The sequence below is a fragment of the Cricetulus griseus genome, chromosome 7, assembly GCF_003668045.3.
Source record: "Cricetulus griseus strain 17A/GY chromosome 7, alternate assembly CriGri-PICRH-1.0, whole genome shotgun sequence".
Taxonomy (NCBI): domain Eukaryota; kingdom Metazoa; phylum Chordata; class Mammalia; order Rodentia; family Cricetidae; genus Cricetulus; species Cricetulus griseus.
In genome coordinates this window covers 119,735,212-119,761,981 of record NC_048600.1, presented here as the reverse complement: position 1 = coordinate 119,761,981, position 26,770 = coordinate 119,735,212, and the positions used below count along the sequence as shown (strand labels likewise).

Genomic DNA, 26,770 nt, shown 5'->3' with positions numbered 1-26,770 from the left:
ATAACCCTGTATAGCGCCTCATTTACATTGACCAATGGGAATAGCTCTGTACAATGCCTCATTAGAATTATCCAATAGAATCCCTGCTCCTAGCTTGCGCCTTTTTCCCTATATAAGGACCCCTTTCCCTTGGCTCGGCGCGCTTGGCCTCACAGAAGCTAAGTCGCCCGGGTACCCGTATCTCCAATAAAGCCTCTTGCGGTTTTGCATCCAAGCTCGTGGTCTCGCTGATTCCTGGGTGCGGGTCTCCCTCTACGAAAGTACCTCTTCGGGGGTCTTTCAATGGGACACAGGAAGCCCACAAAAACCTCTGAGGCATGCTCATGCAGTCTTTTTTTTGTTTTTAGATTTATTTATTATGTATGCAGTGTTCTGCCTACATACGTGTACACCTACATGCCTAAAGGGGCTCCAGATCTCATTATAGAGGTTGTGAGCCACCATGTGGTTGCTGGGAATTGAACTCAGGACCTCTGTAAGAGCAGCCAGTATTCCTAACCTCTAAGCCATCTCTCCAGCCCGATCATGCAGTCTTAAAGGGGGAAAAAAAGGAATAAAGGTGGAGAGACTGTTTCTGAGGGGAACTGCACCCCAGTGATACTACTGTCATGTCAAAACCCATCTGGAGGGCTTTTCAGTAGCATGCTCCTGTAAATAGCAAATTAGATTTGGGTCGAATTGTTTCTTTGTTGCCAGTCTCCTGAGGTAAAGAAATACTTGTTCATGTCTCCCCAGCAGATGAACATGCTGTACTATTCACATTCAGCTTTACCTTGCTTTTAATAGGCTTTATTGAAAACAAATGCTAGTATGTAAAAGATTTTTGCTATTCAATAGTATATGAGTCAAACCAGTTTGATTTGACTGCTTCTTTTGAAAGTAGTTCTGCTTTGTGGTAACCAGTAGTTCGCTCACCTATTACTTGTGACAGAGGGTTAAACATGTGCCCATGTTTGGGGTTTTCTATCCCAGATAGACACAGCAGGATAACACAGGAGGCCAGGAGACTAGTTACAGGATAAGTGAGGTTATCACACAGAAGGGTTGTCTTATGTTAATGCTTTAACTGTAACTGGACAAACCATTTTAAAGTTAAAATTTAATTAAAAGGTAATAACTCCAGCACTCAGGAAACTACTGGAGGGTTGAAAGGTTTGAAGCTAGCCTGAATTTCAGTAGTTAGGAAAAGAATCTTTCCTAAATATGACTTGCTCTTCTCATCAAATTCTGTAATTTTCCAGTGTGCTAGGCTAGGTGAAGGCTTCAGATGATCAGTTCAGTGGCTTTTGTTTGTGCTGAGATTAAAGGCACGCACTGCTACACCCAGTTTATCGCCAGCCCGTGCACAGAGTCACCATACAACTCACTGCCAAGTGTGAAGCTAGTCATTTCTGAGTGGAGACTACCCTCTTCTGCCAGGAAGTAGATGAGGCTAGGGAAATAGAAGTCAGCTCCCACCATGGCAGATGAGCAAGCACTTCAGGCTACAGAACTCCAGTCTGTTGGGTGCTGTCCTTGGTTCTGATGTTTTTCTTAGCAGCCAACAGCTTGTGTTGACCTCCATCAGAGGCTTCAGGAGTGGGCTGGCAAGACTTGGTAACTGCTTTAGCATAAAATGTATATTTATTCCCTTTTCTCAGGTTTTAGGTTATAAATTCAAAAGCAGTAAGCTTTAAGAAAAATAGTTTTTATTAAAAAAATAAGTTTTGGCATGAATACATAGATAAAGCATGTAAAAATAATTGTGGTTTAGACAGTTTACTGGCCCAGGTCTAGCTCAGCCCATATTATTAAGGTCTCTAGAAACTTCACCTATGACGCCTGGCCTCTTGGAAAAGGATTTTTACTGTACTGGAAGGAAGCCAGCTGCAGCCGAGCTTTGAAACGCTCTGCTTCTAGTTCCCGGAAGAAAGCATCGTCGTCATTCTGGGTTATTATGTACTGCAGTTGCTGGATCTCCTTCTCCATCTTGGCTCTCAGCTCCCTCTTCACCTTATGTAATGTCTGAAACAAGTGCTCATGTCAGTCTGCAGCTCAAGACTCGCCACCCACCTGTGCAGGCTCCTCCAAAACCAGAGCAGGTATATTAGAGCAGAGATGGATTCTCTTACTCATATTCTTCCCATTCTTTTAAAGTTACAGTAGCATTTTCTATTTCCTTTTAGGAGTAGTCCCTAATTCCTGTCCTGCTAATTATTACCTGAGCCTGAGATTTCTCTCTTGCTTTGAGTTCCTGACGCTCCTGTGATATGGCTTCTGCCAGCAATGAAAACTGTAGGAAAGAAAAAAACAAAAAAATAAACCATCACAGTGCAATTATTCTTAATATACTCCATCTTAAATTTTAATAGAAATAGGACAGCACACATTGTGTACTGTTGCCAGGGACTAGCTTATTTCATCTTAAATTTGCCTTACAAATAAATGATCAGTATAGCCCGTAGGGTGCTGCAAAGCTCTGTGCTAATTTGCATATTAACCAGCAATGAACTAAGCCAACCTGATAATAGGTGGCTGGGATCAAGCACACTAATGGGGGCAGCAGCAAGCCCACCTGGTCCTTATAGTAGTTTTCCATTGAGTACAGTTCATTCTGGTGCTGTCTCTTTTCTTCATTACGTTTCTCTTTGGCGTAGTTTCTTAAGTCTCGTAGTCTTTGCTTCTGAATTTGTAAACCTTCTTCAAATAGTTTCTTAAAGATCTGTTGGTTATTTAATCATTAATTAGACTGCACTTTTCACTGAGGAATATGATGATGTTGTGTAACTAGAGGTATATACTAATTGCATTTCACAAGGGCTTTTCCAAAATCACAGCTTTACTCATTATTCACATACAGAAAATTAACTCTCTTAAAACATATACACATCACAAGTAGGTTTTAGTAGACTCAGAATTGTGTAACCAACACTAGTTCCAAATACTCCCGTCACCTCAGACGTGAAACTCCACAGTTGTCAGCACTACTTGTATTCTCCCCTTCTTTTTCTGTGGATTTGCCTATTCTAGACACAGCCTTAAATTAACCTGGCATGCTTTGAAAGTCAGATTCCTTATAGACATATTAGTTGTGTCACTTTTTGTCACTCTGTGAATATAAATTGTGCTCACAGATTCTTGAGCTGACAGACAATGACCCTTTTTAACTGTTACAGTCTTGGTTGCTATGTGGATATGGATATACATCCATACATACATACATACATACATACACACACACACACACACACACACATTTTAGAAGTACTGCCAGACTTTCCAAAAGCAATCACACCATCCATCATACAACCCCACCAGCCCTGCATGAGTGTTCCATCTTTTCCCTGTCTTCACCAGTTCTTCTCTTATTTTAGCCATCTTAGTGTGTGTGAGTGGTATGTGTTGTGATTTTAATTTGTACTTCCCACCAAGATTCTTTACTGCTTTCAGAAAAGAATTCCCAAGCATCCACTGTGTGTAAGGCTTGATGGACACAAATGCTTCTGCACCTCAGTAAGTACTTGGTTGAAGGTCAGACTTGAGCAGCCACTGTAAAACTACTGTTGAAGACGTTTGGACATACTAGTTGTCTTCCCTTCATAAGGAAGAAGTCTCGATAAAAAGCTACTGCTGACAGCCATACATTCATTACCTTAGGCAAGTTACTTAACCTCCCCAAGCCACAGCAGTATCTTCCTCAAGAAAAATTTGGTCTATATTTAATCTAGTTTAACCATGATCAAGTTTTACTGTAGAAATAAAATTTGCCAGTAATTTGGGGTCTCCAAACACTAATTAGAATGGGATATTCAGTGTATCTTGTGGGGACAGCTCACAGCATAGCTATTCCTTGTATGTCCTGTATCATGCAGCACACCTTATTTCCTGTCGTCTGCATTGTGCTTCCAAACCCCTAGGGCACTATACTTGGGATTAAGGCTGCATGTGAGGAGGGTCATGAAGACTAAGTAGGTGCGATGCATAGCTGGGCGGTGCTGCATGGTCAAACAAGTCCTGCTGCCTGCTTCTGAAACATAACACCAAGTTCACCTTAGAGCTAGACAACAGACGGAAAGGTAAGACAGACAAACCATTTCTTCCCGGGTTCTCATCCTCATCATCTTTGCACATAACTGAACTCTGTAATCATCATAGTATTTTCGGGCACGAACAATTTGCTGACGATTTTCTTTTATCTTTGATTTCGTCAACCTTTGTCTATGAATTCGGTCCTTGAAGTCTTGCTAGGGAAGAGGGGAATAAGACAAGCAGAAGGCAATCTAGAGCATCCATTTCTATCCCCTCAACCTCCCATCACAAATGTCTTCCATCTGCAAGCTGGGCATGCAGGAAAGACCACTAGCCCACACAAGTTATTCAGCTTTCAGAGCTTCATCACCTCAATCTGAAGAGCAGCAATGACAGGTCCCAGTGTGCAGAGTCAACAGGCCCTCACTGAGCCAAGGGTGCTTTTGTCTTTTGTCTCCGTCACGCCAGATCTTCTGACCCATTGTGAAGACCCACAGGCAGTTTTAGAGATGACTTTTCAAAATTAACATTTCCATGACTTAGCCCAATCAACTAAAGATCTTAAAATTTTTTCATCTGGCAGAGACCTCTGCCATTTCCATTCTGGGGGCAATGTTAAGAATAATTTCTAATCCAAATTATAATAAAGTGGCTCTCTACCTGGGATCTAAGAAGACAGGAGACCAAAGAGCACTAAGCTACAATTCCTAAGCCCTAGATGGACTATGGAGGTACAGACAGAAACAGAATAAAATCTCAACCGTGCCTTTTGCTTATCAGAGAGAAAGCCAGGCAAGTCACATTACATTTGAAAACCTAAGTTTCTCCACTCAGAAAACACCATCTCTAATTTGTTACTATAAAGAAGTGAAAAGCAGCCAGATGGCCAGGATAAAAAAAGTTTGGCAGCAACTGGTGGGTGTGTTTTCAGTGCTGTGTCTGTGGAATGTGGCATGCATCTTGCCCATCTTCAGTCTTGAGTTAAAGCCCTGGATACTCCCACAGACAAGTGCTAGAGTTCTGTTGCCTAGTTAGTATAAAGAAAGAAAAATCACACTGCCCAGTTTGTTCTTGACATACCAATCTCTTGTTATGTTCATATTCTTTCTTGACAAGGGTAGTAAGGAGGTCATGTCTTCTCAGGGCTTCTTCTATCTTTAAGGTGAACACAAAGCAAGGTTAATAATGCTGCTCAAGGACATGTTGTCCCAGGGTGTATTCATGTGTTTATGCTCCAAACGGACAGTAGCTTACTTCATCCTGGAGTTTCTTCTTTGATCTGTTTTCTCTCTGTGCTTCTCTTTTGAGTTGTTCAATCTGTGCTATTTGCTGCTTCCACATTTTGGTCAGTGTTGGGTCAGAGACATAGAGAAATGGAAACTGCTCCAGCATCAGGGGCAGAAGGCTACATTCATTCACTTTCACTGTGAGATAATGGGAGATGCTGTTAATCTAACCAACTTGCTAGAAGAACTCTCATCCCCACCTGCCTGCAAGACTGAGCTACTCTCAGGTGCTGGTCCTAAAAGAACCACCTGGAGTGTCCTGGGTACTTCTGCATCCCTGCCGAGGATGAAAAGTCTGTAGTTCCAACCTTAACCCTGAAAAATCCATCCTAACTCCTTAGGAGCCTCGGGGCCTGTGGGCAGATTCGTCCTGTGTGTGAAAACGGGAAGACACTCCACTTCCTGGTAGGCATATGGTTAGAAGAAAAAGTCCCCTAATGGAACATAGTTGGAGGCCTGGCATTTCACCTGACCTTGTTTCCTTGTAGCACAGCCCTAACTCAGCAGCACCAACTGTCATCCTATGGAGGCTGTGCCGGCCATCTGCTTGCCTTCTCCCAACTTCCCAGAAACACACACAGTAACCAAAAAAGAAAAAAAAAAAAAAAAAAAAAAGGTGACTAAAATGAGTGAAGAGAGAGGCTCCCACTGGAGCCACAGAGAGTGCCCTGGCAATTCTTTTGGTGTCCATAGGTGACTCCATAAGGCACCTCATTTAGGAGTTTGGTTCTGGTTACAGAAAAACCCAGCCGTATGGCAGTAATACTAGTAGCATCTCCCTGCAGCTAACTGGTGGATGTCCATCCCAGCAGTCCCTGAAATGCACTAGTCACATCCAAAGGCTGCAGCTGCCATGAAGGACAGTGGAGGCTTACTCATAGCTGCCTTGCTCGACTTCAGGGAACCACCTTTTGGACTTGGAGCTGCAGTTTTTCTGGAGTAAATCCTCTGGATCTGACTCTGTTTTGGAGTTCCTTTAGGAATGACCTCTCTGTATGCTTTTTCCTTAAAGGCAGATGAAAAAGGACAGCATAAGAAAGGGGCCTGAAAACACTTTATTATTCACCTCAAAAATATTCTGACAAAATGGCTAACTTTATCCAACCACCTTCTTAATCTTTTTCTCTCTACCCACAAACTGGCTTTCCCCCCAGTTTTAGTAACCACAGTCCCAAACCCTAAATAACAACTGCTATTGAAATTTTCACCTGCTACTTTCTTTGACAACCTTTTCTCCATGTATTAAAAACTCAAGGGGCTGGAGAAATGGCTCAGAGGTTAAGAGCACTGATTGTTCTTCCAGAGGACCCGAGTTCAATTCCCAGCACCACATAGCAGCTCACAACTGACTTCCTGACACTTTTTTTTTAAAGATTTTATTTCTTATGTATACAACATTCTGTTTCCATGTATATCTGCACACCAGAAGAGGGCACCAGATCTCTTAACGGAAGGTTGTGAGCCACCATGTAGTTGCTGGGAATTGAACTCAGGACCTCTGGAAGAGCGGTCGGTGCTCTTAACCTCTGAGCCATCTCTCCAGCTCCACACTTCCTGACACTCTTACACAGACATACACATGCAGGCAAAACCCCAATGTATATAAAAAAATAAATGAGTATCTAAAAAAAAAAAAAAACCTCAAGCAATTACGCAGTATGTTTAAGTCTACTGTACTTCTGCCCAGCTTTCATTAGGTATCAGCATCAGCATTCCGGTTGCTCTCATGTACTTCAGAAACCACTGGGTTTTTTTGTTTGTTTGTTTGTTTGTTTTGTTTTTTTGAGACAGGGTCTATATAGTCCCATTTGTCCTGGAATTCACTATGTAGACCCGGCTGGCCTCAAATCACAGGGATCCTCCTGCTTCTGTCTCCCAATGCTGGGATGAAGGGTGAGTACCTCCACACCCAGTTGGGAACCATCTTTTGAAGAGCAGGAAGCAAAGACGTGGGTTTCTCACTGTTAGGTACAGTGTCTAGAATCCTGTCTCCCCTGCCTCCTCTTTGTCACCTAGATCCTATTTTAACCCTATACAAAGTAGTATGCATGAACCTTTAAGGCCAAACAAAACTGAGGCAGAAGGAAAATCACTAGTCCTCTTTGGAACCATTTTTTCCTGTATCTGAGCAACCTGACTACTCCGTGGGTCTAAGGAAATCCTGCCCTTTTCTAGAGCTAAACAGCTCGGGCCATGCTGGGCCCCTGTTCCTTTAAAAAGGTCATCTCTGTACTTTTGACTATCTGCAATTATTAGAGCTGCAGATTTTTACCCACTGTTTCCTCTGCCGACGCCTCCTCATCACTTATCCCTCGAAGTCCAATGTTCTCTTGAACTTTATTTTTTCTTAGTTCCCGTTCAAATGCTTCAGTTAATGCCTAGGAAGAATAAGGACATATAACAGTTGTCAGAAATGTGCAAATATAAAGGAAGGAAAAAATTAATCTAGATTCCTATTGTAAAAATACCAAGTTCAGCCGGGTGTTGGTGGCGCACACCTTTAATCCCAGCACTCGGGAGGCAGAGGCAGGCGGATCTCTGTGAGTTCGAGACCAGCCTGGTCTACAAGAGCTAGTTCCAGGACAGCCTCCAAAGCCACAGAGAAACCCCCGTCTTAAAAAACCAAAAAACAAAACAAACAAACAAAAAAAAAACCAAATTCAGCAGATGCAGAAACCCACAACTAAGCAATGGGCCAAGCTCCTGTTGCCTATGGACGCCAGAAGAGGTTGTCAGATCTACTGGAACTGGAGTTACAGATAGTTGTGAGCTGCGTGTGGATGCTGGGAATCCTATCTGGGTCCTCTTAAAAGCTGAGTTCCCTGCCACCTCTTTTAGGAGCAACTTTCTCTTCCCACAGTGTCTCTACCTATGACTTCTTTCTGAAAATACCAGGCCACACCGACATTGTCTGTCTTCATCCACTGAACACTAACCAGGTTATTTTTTGATGATTTAGTGACTATCTCTAATGGGGACATATACTATATTACATGCACTAGTTTACATAATCCTCTGCCATGCATTCATGCTCACTGTAGTGTCCAACTGAGGGGAAATGGTACTGGCCTGCTGCCCAGCTGTCATCAAGGAATGAGGGCGTACCTCTGCTTGTAATCGACGTGAGCCTGGTCCTTTAGACTTGTGCTGCGTTTTGTGCTCTTTCTCTAATTGTCTATGTTTGTTTACTGAAGATGGTGACAGTGAATGGGACCTGTAAGGTGACTTTCTGGACATGAAAAATCCTGCAACACAAAAAAGCCATCTGCCATTAGTTCCTGGCAGTCAGAAATGTTAAGCTGGAAACTGAACAATTGGTTCTTACTAAATCTAAAGAAAATAAGAATGACAAGCTAATGTGCTAAATGTGTTCTCTCTTCATATGTAGTTGTGTGTTTAGTCATACCAAGCAAACGGACTGTTAGGGATGGGGGAGGGAGCATGCTTGCTGTCTCCCCAACACACAGAAAGAAGCTGACTGTGACAGAGCGTGTCTCTAGCTCAGTGGCCAGCCAGGGTTGGTTCAGCACAAGGAATACACACATGTGTAAGGTTCTATGGAAAGTAATGCCCTTGGCTGTGAGGAAGTAGCATGGGCTGTGGGCCCTGAGGATGGAATGTGAACGCATACACACAGCTTATAGCATGCTAACATGGCTGACACTGCACCCTCTAAGGGGCCAGAGCACGGTTATGCTAATGGCACGCTGGATTCAGCTATAGAGCAGCTCAAACGAATGAACTCGATCTTAAACATCAAACATTTCTGTTAACAGATAAAGCAAGTCGGCAGGATATATAGTGTTAATGTAAAGTTTCAGAAGAAAACAGTGTATATATAGAAAATATATAAACTGTAACAGTACAGAAATATCAGTAAGAATACCAACTTGAGCTTGCTATTATTTTTGCTCCTTATATAAAAGGAAGCTGCCATTAACACCTGGAACTACCTGAAACATTACCATGGACACTGACTCTGGGCCTCTCTGGTGAGTACCTGGCCTGGGCTTCTTTGGTCCGCACTCCATGATGCTGTCACTGTTCTGTGACAGCAGCTCCTCCTCATTTCCACCGTGCACCTCTTCATCTCCAGTCTCACCGTCAGTCCTATCTGCTGCTCGGTTGCCCAGGGCATTTTTTAACATCTATGGAGAAACCCTGTCAGTATCTGTGCTTGGCTTCAGCAGGAAATAAAGTGGTAGAGAGCAGCCCTTCTGAAAGCTGTCTTTGACAGCCACTTATACCAAAAGCCTTTGGATACTTATGCACATAGTCTTATATACCTACAGCTTTGATTTCATTTACTTTATTTTGAGATAGGATTTCACTGTGCCTCGGTCTCCTCAGTGCTCTGTAGTTAACATTTAAAGCATGGGTAGACACACCAGGCAGGAGAATTACAGAAAGTTCAAGGCCTGACCTATGTAGAACGTTCTAGACCATCTAGGGCTACACAGTGAGACTCTGTCTCCAAAAAAAAAAAAAAAAAAAAAAAAAAAGTGGCTATCAGTGCTATAGACCACTCAGTTTCATAGAAAGTCACAAGTTTAACACATCATTTAATGTTGTAATCCCACTATTTGAGAACCTTTGATCTAATATTATACTACATGTTTTCATACAAAGGTATGCATAGATAGATCATCTAACGATGAAGGGTTTAACATAATTACCTTAAGTGATTCCATTTTCATCAAAATTCAATAAAATATATGCCATATTTGGTTATATAAGAAAGGTGAGAAGCCCCTATTTGTGTCCTTCTGCTCCACTGATGGAACCTTTTTAACAATACCCAGCACACAACTCACCCCCCAATACCTAAGCGTACATTTCACTGAGTGTCTTCCACGAAAAGACTAGCCACAGAAATCTCAACCAAGATTAAAAGCCGAGACTTGCCCAGTCTAGTTCAGAGAGCCGCTGATTGAGTTTCTCTGATACTGCATGCAATTCTTCTTCTGTTAGCCACTTCCTGGCCTTCTGAGGGCAAGGCCGATACTCTGAGGAGGCCACAGCTCTATTTTCATTTCTGTAATAAAGTGGCCAATGATAATTAGTGCCAAGTGCATACTACTCATTTCAAAATGACTGATGCATGCTTTAACAAATATTGCATACTTTACAAATTTATCATTTGAGAACCAGTATACTCTTATTTTTAAAGAAAATATTTATTATGGAGGGGGGGGGTATGACTTGCCATGGACTTGCTTCCATCTACCTTGACATGGGTTCCAAGGATCAATCTCGAGTCACCAAGCTTGGGCAGCAAGCACCCTTGTCTCACCAGCCCCTTCACTTTTCAGATCCCTTTACAACAGACAGTAAGCACGAAGCCCACAGCAGTTACCTTTTCCCTTTAGGAAGCCTCCTTGTCCTGGGGCTTTGAGTCGGAGCTAGACATGTTTCCTGTTCATCATCTTTAGATAACATGGAAGTTAAGACAACTTTATCATCTGGTTCCTATTTAAACAGGAAAGGTGGTTTGAGACACTGAGGAGATTGCTCAGCCAGTAAAGTGCTTGCCACATAAGCACCTGGAAGGCAACAGAAACTGTCCAGAAACACTCAAAACAAAGGTGCAAACCTCCAAAACATAAAGGCTTAGCATTTTTCTTTTGTTTTTGGCTTTCGAGACAGGGTTTCTCTGTGTAACAGTCTTGGCTGTCCTGGAACTTGCTCTGTAGACCAGGCTGGCTTCGAACTACAGAGATCCATCTGCCTCTGCCTCCCGAGTGCTGGGATTAAAGGTGTGCACCACCACCACCTGGCAATATTTTTAATAGTTTATTTCTTAACCTTAGAAGGAACTATCTAGAAAATATTTATTTGGGTTTTTCTTTGGAGAGACAGTATCATATCTGGTCTGAACTCACTAAGTAACCCAGACTGGCTTCACACTCACTACACTGTTCTCTCAGTCTCAAGGGCTGGGACCGCATGCCTGTATCACCACAGCTGTGGTAAAGCAGCACTCATTTGATATTTGAGATCTGCAATAATTCCATTTCATTTCTCTCTCTTAAATTGGTTACTCTTGTCTCTGCCTAGGAGAAGAGCCTGTAGGGAGTCACACAAGTCAACTTTTTTTCTTTTAAGAATTATTTTAGGGGGCTGGAGAGATGGCTCAGAGGTTAAGAGCACTGACTGTTCTTCCAGAGGTCCTGAGTTCAATTCCCAGCAACCACATGGTGGCTCACAACCATCTATAATGAGATCTGATGCCCTCTTCTGGCCTGCAGGCATACATGCAGGCAGAACATTGTATACATAATAAATAAAAAAAATCTTAAAAAAAAATTATTTTATTTTGTGTATTTTGCCAGAGTGTATGTCTGTGCAACACATGTGTAGGTGCCCTTGAAAGTCAGAAGAGGGTTTCCGAACCCCTGGGTCTGGAGTTACAGATGGATGTGAGCTGCTATGTGGTTGCTGGGAATCAAACCTGAGTTCGCTGGAAGAGCAGCCCGTGCTCTTAACCACTGTCCCATCTCTCCAGCCCCAACAGTATTATTATTTTTTAAGACAGGGTTTCTTGTAGCTGAGGATAAATGTGAATTTCTAGTCTTTTTGCCTGTACTCTCTGGAGATTAAAGGCATGCACCACCACAGAGGGTTTACACAGTGTTGGAGATTTGTGTTTTCTAGGCAGGTACTCTACCAATTAAGATAAATCCCCAGCCTTCTGAGATCAATTTCAAGTAAGATGCATCTTTAGTCCCAGCACTTGGGAGGCAGAGGCAGGCAGATCTCTTGTGAGTTTGAGGCCAGCCTGGTCTACAGCGTGAGTTCCAGGACAGCCAAAACAGAACAAAAAACCAAAAACTAATTTTTATTTTTTGAGAGGGTCTCACTCTGTAGCCCAGCCTGGCCTCAGATTCTCAATGATCCTACTCTTAGCTTCCAAAGTGCTATGATGTCAGGTATGTATCATTAATTAATATACTGACAACCACTCTATGGAGTCTTCTTTAGGTAGATGGACTTCTGGGACTGAGGGTATAGATCAGTGGGAATGTGTGAGCTCAGCATATACAAGGCTCTGGGTTCAATCATCAACAGCAGAAGTAAGTAATACATGGGCTTCTAGCCAATTACAAGACCTTTCCACTTACCACATAAAGTGCTGAATGCTCTCCGGAAGTCACAGCAGGCGAGTAGTGGTGACTTGAACGGAGGTATTCCTTCCCTATGGGACAAGGTGCTCGAGACTCAGAAGGATGGTAGGGAGGATGTAAGGGAATGGCAGCTCTGATTGGCTCACCTAATTTCCTGGCACTTGTAACCATACTCAGAGAAGGGGTTTCTGCTGCTAAAAGAAATGACAGTGTATCTCACAATGGAATCCTTGAAAATAAATGAGTTTACATACACACATACTAAGGGAATTTGTGTGTGGGATGCTGGGGATGGAACCCAGGGCCTCATGTGTTCCACTGAGCTATAGCCCCAGGTCAAGAATGACTATATAATTTGTTTTGTTTTTGAAATAAGGTCTCATTCTACAATAGCCTTACTGTCCTAGAATTCACTCTATATCCTCAAACTTTGCACAGCAATCCACCTGCCTCAGCTTCCCATGTTCTGGGATTATAGGCATTAGCCACCAGGCTCAGTTTAGAAATATATTTTAATTTAATTAAAACATAGCACTTGGGCTGGCAAGATGGTTCAGCAGGCAAAGGTGCTTGCTGCCAGTTCAGATGACCTAAGGTCCGTCCCCAGAACGTACAGTGGAAAGAGACCCCGAACTTCTACCCAGCTGCCCTCCAGCCTACGGACTGGCACTGCAGCGTCTACACACACTGCTACAGTAGTGTAAGGACCTAAAAGTCCACAACTCACCTTCAAAAGTCATTCCGTTCTTAGATGGAAAACTCAATGAGATGGGGTTCCACACTTCCTCATATGGTTTAGTGCCTGGTGAAGCTAAAACTTTGCTAGACTGCATGTCCATGGAATTTTGAGCACCTAGGAAAGAGGGTCTTAAAGCTGAAGTTTAAAACTATCAAGTAGTTTGCTAAATATACTACGAGCCAATAGGAACACCGTGTTCAAAGGATATTTGTCCCAACTGCTCATGATACCAGTTACCTTTAACAACTATCACACAGTAAGAGGCAGTTCTCCACAGCCCGAGTGTGGCTTTACCAGTGTTGCATTTCTCTGCTGTAGAGAAATAGGTGCTGCTGTATGAAGGCAGGGTTATGGCCAGTACAATTACCTAAGACTTAGGGCTCAGAAACTGAAGACTAAGTTACATGTCCATGAAAATGAATGACAGCTGACATCTTAAGATAAAAGGAAGCTGCCCATTAGTCACACGAAACCCAAACATATAGCTAGGCCTTTCTTTTTCTTTTTATTCTTGCTCTTTAAGTCTTAATCAAAATTTTAGTTTAAAAGTTTTCCCATGCTAGGTGGTAGTGGCACACGCCTTTAATCCCAGCACTTGGGAGGCAGAAGCAGGCGGATCTCTGAGTTTGAAGCCAACCTGGTCAACAAAGTTACACAGAGAAACCCTGTCTGGGGGGGCGGGGGGATTACTTTTGCTGTCCTGGAACTCATTATGTAGACCAGGCTGGTCTCTAACTCACAGAAATCCTCCTGTCTCAGCCTCCTAAGTGCTGGGATTAAAGGTGTATACCACTACCCCTGGCCAGTTTTCTTTTATTCTTGAGAATTTTATGTATGTTTATCTCTCATTTAGGATTACCATTGCAGTGATGAAACACCGAAAGCAAGTTGGGGAGGAAGAGTTTATTTCACAGTTCCATAGAACAGTTCAGCATCAAAAGCTGTAAAGGCAGGAACCTGGGGCAGGAGCTGATGGAGGGGTACTGCTTACTCACGGTTAGGCTTGGGGCTCTCATGGCTTGCTCAGCCTGCTTTCTTATAGAGCTCAGGACCACCAGCCCAGGTGTGGCTCCACTCAAAATGGGCTGGGTCCTCCCCCATCAATCACTAATTAAGAGGCTTCCTCCTCTCTGATAACTATAGCTTGTGCCAAATTGATATCAACTAGCCAGCACAGAATACAATAAAATATGAACATAGTACCTCTGCAACTCTGTAACTTTTTGTATTTTATTCATTTTTGTGCATAGAGCACCAAGGTGTACAAATGAAGATCAGAAGATAACTTGTGAGCTCTGTCCTAACTCTGTGGGTCCTTGGGATAGGACTTGGACAGTCAGGCTTGGTAGCAAGGAGCCACTATTGGATGACCATCTGGCTGGCCCCAGACTGACATTTTCCACTTGTAGCATTGCCAGTGCTCAAAATGAGTCAGGTTTTCAGCTGTACATTTCCCATGGCATTTGAGACCAGAGAAACCATTCTAGACCCCCACCCTTTGGTCTGCTGCTGTTCCTTCAAATATGACTCTTTGGGATCAGAGTATTAATACTGACAGGGACTGCAGTCCAATTCCCTCATTCATGCTGACAAAACCAAACAAGGCTCGGAAAAGAGCCTTGTCCAAAAGTCACAAAGCCCACAGCTGTAAGAGTGAAGACCTCTTGAATATCAATTTATTCTACCTATTTCTACAATAACCTTTCATCCTTCCATTAAAAAACATACTTATTTTGCCAGGTTCTGACAGGCTAAGATATAATTTTGCTATAAATTTCACCAATTTATCTTGACACACAGACTGTCAGTGCCTTGAAGGCAGGCTCTGTGGCTGTTCTATTCCTACTCATCACTAGTGCCCAGCACAGGGAAGACACTGAATCAGCACCTGATGGGTGAGTGTGACCTGGCTACTTTCCCAGGAACTTGGAGTTCCTAACAGACTGTAATTTTCCATGCAGTGTGTGAATGGTGTTATAAAAATACAGAAAAGGCCACCCCATGAACACTGCTTAGAGCTGACTCAGGGGGATGAGGCTGGGCACTGGACACAAGCATGCCAGGGACAGGACAGATGGAACAATGTGGTGGCAGAGAAAAGCACCAACTAAGATAGACTAGGAGGGAGGATAGGGGGAGAAGAGTCCAGTGGGGCCCAGTGGGGCGCACAGCTGCAGCCCACACAAGCAATGCATTGTTAGACCTGTGGCTGAGACATTAGTACTACGAGCATGACCTTGTCCCTTCAAATCATGAAAAGTGGAGCTGTTCAGAAAATGGTAATTGAGTACTCCAAAGGTGACTAAGTTCAAAGCTGCAGCCATAATCTTCCATATAATTTGCCCCACAGATTCTGTGACTGCTCTGAATGCACTTACTGCGTGAGCCTATGATCTCACACAGCCGTACCAGGTCATATTTAGTGGGCAATGGTGATATTTATTCTGTGACTTCGATGCAGATGTTTAATTGGGGCTCTATTCATCTCAACTTTAACTTGTGTGACTACATTTTTGTGTTTGTGAGTCCAATGACAACTGATACTGAAAGTTTGTCTACTCACCATGACTTCTTATGGAAAAGGTATGTGCGGTGTCTCCAAGCCTTATAATTTCACCCGTGGATTCTGCTTCGTCTTCATCCCAGGTGGGCCCCAAAGTATCAGATGAAAAGGAGCACCTGAAAAAGGTCTCTCTCACTATGGCCTGTTTGCCTACAGAGAGTGTTTCAAACAGTGACCAGGGGCTTACAGGCATCCAGACTGCTCATTCCTAGTACAAAGACTAGAGCCTTTGATGTAGCCCAGCAAACCCTTGGTTTATTCCCAGAAAGGAAGAAAATTACTTTTTGTCTCTTATCAATTTGGTTTTCAGTGTTACACAAGGTGGAAACAGTTTCCTGTGTCAAAGATTAAAAGGACAACAGACACTGGTGAATCTAAGGCTACAGGATTAGAGAATCTGGGCAAAATGTTACTTTTACAGCAAATTCTCTCTCTCCTTTTTTTTTTAAATTATTATTATTATTATCTTGGTTTTTCAAGACAGGGTTTCTCTGTGTGGCCTGGCTATCCTGGAACTTTCTCTGTAGACCTGGCCGGCCTTGAACTCACAGAGATCCACCTGCCTCTGCCTCCCAAGTACTGGGATTAAAGGTGTGAATCACTACCAGTGCAGCAAACATTTTTAAAGGCTGGGTAGAGAGTTCATTTGGTGGACTGCCTATCTAGCATACAGAAAGCCCTGGGTTCAATTCCTAGCACAGACTAGAACTGGACATAGTGCCACAGGCCTGTAATCCCAGTACTTGGGAAGCAGAGTGGAGGAACATCATAAATTAAATGTGGCCCATCCTTGACTACACACCAAGTTCCAGGCCAGCCTGAGATACAAGAGTCTCAAAAAAGTTTTTTTTTTAATCTCTAATAGTTACACTTTTGCTCTTTTTGTTTTGTTTTTATATCTAATAATTAAAAAGTCAAAAATTTCATGAATTGGGCTTGGTAACAAAAAGTAGCACGAGAGGAAGGGCAAGAGAATGGCTGTAGGTCAGAGGCCAGCCACCATGCTACAATGTAAATTCAAGGCCAACTCGGTACACACAGTAGAACTGTCTCTTAAAAAAAGAGGCAGGGTTGCCAGACGTTGGTGGTGCACGCCTTTAATCCCAGCACTTGGGAGACAGAGGTGGGCAGATCTCTGTGAGTTTGTGTTCAAGGTTCTGAAAACTCCCTCAGAAAGATAGAAAGTGAAGTTAGCACAATGTTCACATTAGATTTTGGAGGGGACAATTAGAGTGTACTGGGCTTAATCTTAGATGATGGGGAGTGCTACTTGTTTGATAAAATGCAAACTACCTCCCAAAAGAAACTTTTTTCCATGGTGACTTGGACTCCTTGACACTTTCCAGCTCTTCCACAGGTTCTTCTCTATAGGAGTCTTTAAAGTACTTTTCATTTTCACCTGTTTAAACAAGATAAAAACAAACAATAAGTTGATATCCCCCGCCTGTCCTGAGCCAGGGCAAAAAATGTTAAAGCACCAAAACAAACTACCTCCTGTAGTGAGTCTCCTGGAAGACAAAGAAACAAGCACAGGGCTCTCACGCTGGGGGGGGGGGGGGGCGCAGTTACGGAGATGCTCTATTATTACTGTGTGCACACTTGTGTGTGTAGGGAGCGTGCAGGACAGAGGACAACCCTGGGAGCTGTTTCTCCTCTCCCTGTGGGTTCTGGGGATGGGATTCAGCTTATGCTGCAAGTGCTTTTACCTATGGAGCATCGTCTCCCCAACCCCACGCCTCTTCATCTGTAAGAAAGAGCTGACAGAATTAAGGAAGTAAGCACAAAGACACGATTGTGCTGGTACATTTCAGGTTCCAAGACAACCATGCCTGAGGCTGAGAGACACATCATGGCGTGGATAAAAACTTCCATCTTTTGCTATTCACTTCCCCCAGTCACAGGATGAGTCCAGGAGATGGTGAGTGAAGCCTCTAGTGACCTTTTGTCAACCTCCACACTCAGGAGGCACATCGCAAACGGTTTGTCACTCAGTGCATTTGCTCTTTGCTATTCCCACATAACTTTCACAACCTTTGGGTTGTGAAAGGTGAGAGGCAGGTGTAGTGGGACATACCTGTAATCCCAAACTGGGGGAGATTAAGGAGTTGAAGGCCACCCCTGGCTACTCAAGGCTCTGCCTCAAAGTAAACAAATAAACCAAAAGCTTAGAGAATATCAACAACACAGACCCCTGAGTCTGCCTTCCAATCCCTCCTCCTTCAGTGGTAAGCAATGCTAGGTCCCAGTGACAGGAGACATTTGTTTCCTGTTAATGTTAACTGGAACTTTGAAGAATCTAATCAGCTCCAGGTAATACTGCCAAATACACACACACTGGAGCTGTGTAAGTGAAACTCAAACCTTAGAAAATGTTGCCTAATTAAGGTGTTGTCACAGAGAAAAACTCAAAACTGCCCAACTCCACCCACAACTCAACTCACTACCAAGTTCCCCTGGGAATATTCCTCAGCCTTCCATTAGCATGAACTCACATAAAAATCTTTCCCTTCTATTCTCCTGCCTCCATCCCTGTGGTGGTTGAATAAGAATGGCCCCATTGGTTCCTATATCTTAATGCTTGCTTAGTCACCAGGGAGTGGCACTATCAGAAAGGATTAGGAGGCGTGCCTTGTTGGAGGACTAGTAAGTATCACTGGAGGTGGGCTTGGAGGTTTCAAAATCCCCTGCCAAGCCAGGTTTCTCTTCCCTATCTCCTCTCCTCTTTCTCTCTCTGCTTGTGGAGTAGGATGTCTCTCTCAGCTACTTCTCCAGCACCACTCTTGCTTGCTGCCATGCTTCCTGCCGTGAAATAATGAACCAAGCCTCTGAAACTGTAAGCAAGCCCCTAATTAAATGCTTTCTTTTATAAGAGTCTGTTGCTGCAGTCATGGTGTCTCTTCACAGTAGTAGAACGGTGACTAAGGCAGTCCCCACTGTCCTCATCAGCCAGGCACTCATCATCCCTACTCCCTTCAGTCAAGCATTAAATTGCAGGGATCACTCTTACTATTTATTTATTTATTTAGAGACAGGGTTTTTCTCTGTGTAGCCCTGGCTGTCCTGGAACTCTCTGTAGATCAGGCTGCCTCAAACACAGGGTGCTCAGATTAAAGGTAAACGCCACCATCAGCTGGCTGCTCTCACCATTTTAATTAATCTCAATCTCTTAGTAGAGTTTCTGCCCCTTAACACACAGAGACTTATATTAATTATAAACTGTTTTGGCCTATGGCTCAGGCTTCTTACTGGCTAGCTTTTAATTATTAACCCATAGCTATTAATCTATGTATTTCTACATGGCCTTATCTTACCAGAGAATGCCCAGAGTCCTGTCTTTCCAGTAGCTATATGGCTACATCTCTCTGGCAGCCTCTCTCTGCATCCTCTCCCCAGAATTCTCCTCCTCTTGTAGCCCAGCCTATACTTCCTGACTGACTACTGGCCAATCAGTGTTTTATTCATCAACCAATATACAGAAGGACATTCCCCCATTAGTTCCTAGATACAGAATTTATCAAAGGTAAGAAGTGAGTTTAGGGGGCTGGAGAGATGGCTCAGTTTAAGAGCACTGGCTGTTCTTCCAGGTTTCAATTCCTAGCAACTGCATGGTGGCTCACAACCATCTGTAATGAGATCTGGTGCCTTCTTCTGGCCTGCAGGCATACATGCAGACAGAACCCTGTATACATAATAAATAAATAAATCTTAAAAAAAAAAAATCGCTGGGCATTGGTGGTGCACGCCTTTAATCCCAGCACTCGGGAGGCAGAGGAAGGTGGATCTCTGTGAGTCCGAAGCCAGCCTGGTCTCCAGAGTGAGTGCCAGGATAGGCTCCAAAGCTACATAGAGAAACCCTGTCTCAAAAAACCAAAAAGAAAAAAGAAAAAAAAAAAGTAAGGCAATACTGATCTTCATTAAAGAAATTTCACATGTTAAGTGTGGGTTGTTCAAAGAGTAAGATCAAAAATATTCAGGCTGTCACAAAATGCCAGTTTAGGCTCAAGACTGATGTTGTGCCAGTCATCCCTGCTGACACCTCAGTGAGATCCTCACTTACAATGCACAATGGCAGTTCTGAGAAGAAATCATGGAGAAAGAGATTTCACGTAATAGGACAATAAATAATTCAACTAGAAATTCAACTTTATTGATCGGTTGTAATTTAAAAGCCACATCCAAGTTAGCAAAGAATATAATGGTAGTAAAGGACAGTTTCTAACCACTCAAAACAAAAGAATTGGAAATTTATCATTACTTTTACCAGCTGTTTTTTATTAGAGATTCGGCATCCTAAGAGCAACAAGCAAGCTGGCTTCCACCCTTAAACTTACTGTTGGGGTGAGATGCTTCACTGATGTGTTCTGTCAGATACTCCAACAATCCATCAAATATTTCTAGGAGATTCTTGATAGATTCCTTATCCCCTTTCACTATGTTTTCTCCTAAACACAGAAGACACAGATTTTTAAGACATTTAAAAAGGAAATCAGAAAGCCTCATTGTTGTGGAATATTACTTTAACTTTGTAAAGGTGTGTTGCATTTGTTTTACCTTGCCTGCCTAAGGCACCTGATGGGTCTAATAAAAAGCTGAATAGCCAATAGCTAGGCAGTAGAGGGAGACGTGGGGCTGGCCCACAGAGAGAATAAGTAGGAGGAGGAATCTAGGCTCGTGAGGAAAGGAAAGAACCAGGGAGAAAAAGAGGGAGACACCTGGGGCTAGCCAGCCAGGCAGCTCCAGTCAGAAGTGGAGTAGGACATACAGAATGAAAGAAAAGGTAAAAAGCCCAAGGCAAAACATAGAAGAGAAACGGGTTAATTTAAGTTAAAAAAAGAGAATGGGACAAGCATAAGATAAGGCTGAGCATTCACAACTGTGTCTTTATTTGGGAGATGGTTGGTGGCCTAAAAGCAAGCCTGCAACACCTCATAAACCTTGAAATATACATGAATGCTGTTTGAGAATACAGGTATAAGCTAATCAAGGAAAAGCAATTTTCCTGCTGTTGGATTATATCTGAAGAAGCAAGGGGCTGGGGAGCTGAGTGGTATTTCACCATTCAGTGGCTGAGTGTGGTATTTAATCACTCACTGGCTGAGTGTGGTATTTAATCACTCACTGGCTGTGGTATTTCACCATTCACTGGCTGACTGTGGTATTTAATCACTCACTGGCATGCTCCTTTTCCTAGCAGCTAAGTGTCTGTCCTATGGGGCAGCCAACTGATTCCTACTCTGGTTCCCGGAAGTTCATCTTTGGAAGGTCTCTAGCACAGCATCTGGCCTAGGAGACCACGGATAAATGTTAAGGTGGAACTTGGAGAAGCGGACTGCTGAAGCAATAGGCCTAATTTGTTTAACGTCATTCAAAATGGATTCTAGTCAACATCAAGTCTGGATGAAACTCATCTCCCTGTACTGTCTGCCCGTTGGGAAATTATGCCTGGCATTCAAAAAATACAGCAAAGGCAGACTCAAAATCTATTATTTGAGAATCTAGCCCATCTACTTTGACCATGACATAAAACAAACCTAAATCAGAAATCTGATTTTTTCCTCTGCTGCTGGTAAAAACAGGCAAAGTTTGACAGGCTTTTTAATTTTTAAAACAACAAACCAGAAATCATGTTTTCAAGTGCTTTGTTTTTTTTCTGGCTTAAAAGATGTGTGTCCCAAGGTAATACTCAGACTTCTCTGTTTCCAGGATGGGGAGCACATGATGTCAACCCAGCAACTGCACTGCCAGCAGAGCACAGAGCTTCTCCGTGCTAGGGGAAAGTGCTTGAAAACAGACATAAGCAGTAAAAAGGCTGCTCTTCGGTCCACCTGAAGAGGTAAGCAGACCTGCGACTTTTCATGTGCTGTGCTGTCAGAGCAGCTCTATACTAAAAACCTTCACAAGCAGGTGTGTTTATAAGGCACAAATATCAAGCTGTTCATGGAAGCCTGGGCCTATAAGCCCAGCACTAAGGAGATGGGGATGGGAGGACTGCCAAGAGTTTGAGGCCAGCCTGAGCTAACTACTGAAACCAGTGGCCTTACACCGGATTACAGTTGGAGAGTCTGTCTTTAAAAAAACAAAAAACGAGCTAGGTGTGGTAACACAAAGCTTTAATCTCAGCATTAGGGATGCAATCTCTAGGGATAGAACTCTGTGAGTTGTAGGCCAACCAAGGCTACTCAGTGAGGCAGTCTTAAAACAAACCAACCAGTGACTGTCATTATTCAGATGATAAAGTAATTCTACTGCATTGCAAGAACAAGGAAACTCCAAAATTACCCCTCCAAATTAATCATCTCCAAAGTTATCAATACCAATTACTGACCTAGAACTGAATTAAAATATACAGTGTATGGCTCTTGTCAGTTTATTAAGAAATATAAATGACCTATGTTAACTCCTTAGGGAGTAGTGGCACACACCTTTGATCCCAGCACTTAGGAGTCAGAGGCAAGCGGATCTCTGTGAGTTTGAGGCCAGACTGGTCTACATCTTGAGTTCCAGGACAGCCAGAGTTAGGTAGGGAGAACCTGTCTCCAAAAAAACAAAACAAAAGAACAGAATAAAACATTTATCTCCTTGAAATGTCAAAGCCTTTTTTGTGATTAAATTACTTTGAAGTAGCCGGGTGGTGGTGGCAGAGGCAGGCGGACTGAGACCAGCCTGGTCTACAGAGCGAGTTCCAGGACAGGCTCCAAAAACACATACACACAAAACAACAACAAAGAATATCCTCACTCATTTCCCATAGCACTGTAAGGAGCTATTGTAATTTAATCAGCCCCTCACTGTGGATATTTGGGTGTTTCTTTTAGCATGGCACGATTTAAAATAACAAGCATGGTGGTACACACTTTTGTTTTCTTTTTCTTTTTTGAGAAAGGATTTCTCTGTGTAGCTCTGGCTGTCCTGGAACTCAATCCTTAGACCTGGCTGGCCTCAAACTCAAGAGATCCACCTTGCCTTTCCCAGCACTCAGGAGGCAGAGGTAGATGGAACTCTACCAGCTTGATCTGCAGAGGAATTCCAGAACAGCTTGAGCCACACAGAAAAGCCCTGTCTCAAAACAACAAAACAAACAAACAACTACTACAAAAAACAAAATACAAACAACACATACTTGCAACACCTTTCCAGCCCAGAGCTAGCACAGACTCAATGTTCCGTTTTCCAGGGCTCTGAAGGCACACTGATTGTTGTAGCTGAGTGTTACAGTTTTCCTGTTCAGGCTTAGCTAAACAACAGCTAAGATTCTACCATTTAATTAAACTATGTAATTATCTGATGGGTAAGTATATACTAACCTGTTATGTGAGACAAGCTGACCTGAAGGTAATCCAAGGCCAGTGAGTCAATCACCGACTGTACATTGTGGGCATCGTCCTCTTGACTCCTGGAGATAACTATGAGGTCTGTGGTGGAGGGAAGTGACATCATCTTACATCGCTGAAGGGGCCAAGTTGTAACGTAATTAATACATACATACATACATACACACACACACACACACACACACACACACACACACACACACACCTCTCTGACGAGGTTTGTGAATAAACTCCACTAATAACAAAAACAATTCAAAACAGGATTTATAGAGCCTAAGCTCTATGTACTAGAGTCTCTATTGGTTGACATTTATTGAACTTACTTTTCAATACTCTTTAAATATTTTTCACCCAATGTATGAGTATACTCTATAGAAGCACCATGTAGACGAATAAACAGAAGTCCTTAAATTCAAGGCATTAAGAGAGTCTAGTAACAGCAGTAAGGCTGGGTATGATGACATGTCTAAGCTCAGCACTGGACAGATAGTAGCTGTATTATGAGTTTGCAACTACACTAGTCTATATAACAAGACCTGTCTCAAAAACAAAACAAAAAGATATTTAAACCCCTAACTATGGGCTTGTTTCCTTGACAAAGTAAAGCAAAAACTAAATCTCATCAGGCGTTGGTGGCTCAAGCCTTTAATCCCAGCACTTGGAAGGCAGAGGCAGGCTGATCTCTGTGAGTTCAAGGCCAGCCTGGTCTACAAGAGTGAGTTTCAGATCAGGTTCCAAAACAATACAGAGAAACACTGTCTCAAAAAAAACAAAACAAAACAAAGGAAAAAACAAAAAAACCCTAAATCCCAAATCAGCCAGGTATGGTGGCATATGCCTTTAATTCCAGCTTTGGGGGCAGGGCAGGGGAACGACAAAGTACAGCCTAGTCTACAAAGCAAGTCCTGGGTCATCTGAGGCTATAGGTGATACTATGTCTCAAAACCAAAACCAGAACACCAACCACAGGAGGTGTTCAAGTAGTTGTTTTTTATATGCCCTATCTGGGTATAACTGGCATAAAAGCTAAAGTATGGAGGAGAATATGCAAAGATTTTAATAGCAAGGCAAGTGTCTCCTCTGGGTGGAGTGGCACAAGTCTTTAATCCCAGCAAAAAGCAGGTGCATCTCTGAATTCCAGGCCAGCCTGGTCTATAGATCAAGTTCCAGGACAGCCAGAGCTACACAGAGAAACCCTGTCTAAAAAAAAACAAAACAAAACATCAAAAACACGAACCCTAGACAGTTGAAACTAACATCAAGCTACTACAAGTCAAAGCATTGCTCTAGAAAATGTGGAAGACACTCATTCAAGTTAATGGTGGGGAGCGCAAAGGATACTGATTTTATAGCAACCTGTACTGTCTAAGGATAAGGGATCTTCCATATCTAATGGAAGACACACAGTAATTGGACACCCAAAAGAGCAATCACAGTAAGTCATATTCATTTGCTGTCTTCTTAATAAATTAGGTTAACCAAGTTTAGACAGCATTTTTTTTTTCCAGACAGGGTTTATGTAACTCTGGAATTCATTATGTAGACCAGCCTGTCCAGCATATCCCACTGTAATGTTAATTCTCATCTATAATTAGTAGTTAAATAAGACTCAACAGGCCAGGCATTGGTGGTGCATGCCTTTAATCCCAGCACTTGGGAGGCAGAGGCAGGCGGATCTCTGTGAGTTCGAGACCAGCCTGGTCTACAAGAGCTAGTTCCAGGACAGCCTCCAAAGCCACAGAGAAACCCTGTTTCAAAAACAACAACAACAACAACAAAAATCCTAGCACCAGGCTGGCCTCAAACTCACAGAGATCCTCCTGCCTCTGCCTCCGGAGTGCTGGGATCAAAGGCATGGGCCACAAATGCCTGGCCCCACTCAAATATTTAACCTTGAATTGAAGGTAGTTACAGAAATGACTCTCAAAGGCATGAATGAATTACACAGGATTGGATTAGATGAGGATTAACTCAAATGCCAAACTCATCATAGCTGTTATTGTGGGTGAGGTCCATCATGTACTCATTAAAGCCACTAGTGTCATAGTTGGATAGAACTAAGATGTTGAAAGGAAAACAAAATTCTATGTCAAAGGAAATTCATGACCCAAGACAAAAACAAAATTATTCTCACTTTTCAGTACCCTTACCTGGTACCTTTTCTCCCAAAATGGACTGATAAAGCGCAATAAAAACATTAGCATCACAGTCTTCAAGTTCATGTATCCTCAGGTGTATGTGACATTTAAAAAGAAGGTTATTGGCCATTTGTACCCATTCTGTTGGGGAAGAAGGGAGGGGGGAATCAGTCTTCAATAGCAATAGAAAAAGTATATACATTAAAAACTGTAGAAGATAAGGGCTTTTGTCATGTAATTGCAAATACTCAACTGGAAAATAATTTTCAAAAGATGTTCTTAATTTCCTGGGATGACTTCCAGTGCTAGCTTCTACACAGTCAAAACTATTGTGTCAGTCCAACTTTCACTTTTGCAAGCTAAGATCCCATCTACCAGTATCTTTGTAGTACTTACATAAAGGTGTTTTTAGTTACACTTATAGATGAGCAGGGATGTTTTAAGATAGTTGTAAATGATAATCTGAAGTTGCCTGAATCTGACCTAGGTGGCTCCAAATTCCCAATAGTTTTATGCAATTATCTTGTGTAAGTTAAGATCTCTTGGTGCCCAAACAAGTGATTAATTGAGGCTATTAGAAACTGGAATAACGACCACACCAACACTAATGCAATTGTTTTCTTTTTATTGTATTTGCTGTATAAGGAGGTAAATATGAGGAAAACACAAACACAGAGCTAGCTCTGAACTAGCACATTAATACTGCTCAAGTTCTCCATTTTTTAAAAAACGGTTCTTGCCCTCCCCTATATAGTGCAAGACCAAGTTTAAGGGTTTCAGCAATAATCCGAAAGCTTGAAACACCTGTATCCTAAAATGATTGGTTATTAAAGGCAAGGCACTTTAGAACCAAGCCATGACAACCATTTTGTATGCTGTCCTGGGGAGGAGGCAAGGCGTCCTAGACAACCGAATCAATTGGCTTTTCAAAGGCAGTATTAGACAAAGCCGTTTACTCTAGAGGACATCAAAAGCTCTTATGAGTGCGATGCCTCAAAAAAAAAAAAAAATCAATACAGAAGAACATTCCGCCTTAGTCCCTACAAAGCAAAAGAGGAGACACAGCCTGTGTCTAATGTCCCAGAGAAGGGTCCTTTACTGCTCTGTAAAGACAGGATGCGGGTGTCCCAGCCTCGCCAGCGAACCGAACCCCTCGGCCACATCCCAATTGTCCGTTCCACGACTAGACCCTAAATTCAGAGGCGCCCGCCCACTCCCCCGCGATGGCCACTACTGTGCGACAGTCACGAGCCTCTCCAGAAGCCCAGACACGGTTCGGGTCGGCCCGCGGCCAGCTGGATGCCGCAGGGCGCAAACACTAGGGCTCCAGGCCGAGACTCACCAGCCTCTGAGCTGGCCATACTGCCAAGAAAGGTCGCGGCCGGACTCCGAGACGAGAGCGAGCGAGCGAGGGAGCGAGCGCTGGCGACGGTGTCCTGCAAGGGCCGGGCCGGGCCGGGCGGGGCGGGGGGGCCGAGCCGGGGAGGAGGGGGTAGGAACCAGAGAGCCGGGAAGGAGGGCTGGAAGAGGGCGGGACGTTAAAACGGCTTCTCGCCGCTGATTGGTCATCGGAGAAGCACT

At 43.1% G+C, this 26,770-nt stretch overlaps 1 protein-coding gene across 6 annotated transcripts; it reads right to left on the bottom strand.

Moving 5' to 3' along the window:
• Positions 1 to 1,666: 1,666 nt before the first annotated feature.
• Positions 1,667 to 26,678, bottom strand: Cep95 (centrosomal protein 95). Of its 6 annotated transcripts, none has more exons than XM_027427790.2 (21): positions 26,532 to 26,677; positions 25,202 to 25,330; positions 23,025 to 23,132; positions 20,052 to 20,162; positions 17,014 to 17,119; positions 15,721 to 15,836; positions 13,146 to 13,271; positions 12,565 to 12,612; positions 12,416 to 12,489; positions 10,651 to 10,763; positions 10,200 to 10,329; positions 9,295 to 9,442; positions 8,400 to 8,539; positions 7,571 to 7,672; positions 6,170 to 6,299; positions 5,263 to 5,432; positions 5,089 to 5,163; positions 4,071 to 4,223; positions 2,555 to 2,701; positions 2,201 to 2,272; positions 1,667 to 2,004 (listed from the first exon to the last, which is right to left on the bottom strand). In XM_027427790.2, the coding sequence occupies exons 1-21, from the start codon at positions 26,548 to 26,550 to the stop codon at positions 1,813 to 1,815; spliced, it is 2,409 nt and encodes an 802-aa protein (XP_027283591.1). In that variant the 5' UTR covers positions 26,551 to 26,677; the 3' UTR covers positions 1,667 to 1,812. The 6 variants fall into 6 exon arrangements, with proteins under 6 accessions (XP_027283591.1, XP_027283592.1, XP_027283589.1 ...); XM_027427791.2 differs by having other exon boundaries at positions 12,565 to 12,609; XM_027427788.2 differs by having other exon boundaries at positions 12,416 to 12,612.
• Positions 26,679 to 26,770: the final 92 nt, after the last annotated feature.

Coding starts and splice junctions, on each gene's coding strand:
- Cep95 (XM_027427788.2), bottom strand. Junction 20,163..23,024: donor CAGCTTGTCTCACATAACAG/GTTAGTATATAC, acceptor TTCTGTGTTTAG/GAGAAAACATAGTGAAAGGG. Junction 5,433..6,169: donor GTCGAGCAAGGCAGCTATGA/GTAAGCCTCCAC, acceptor ATTATCTCACAG/TGAAAGTGAATGAATGTAGC.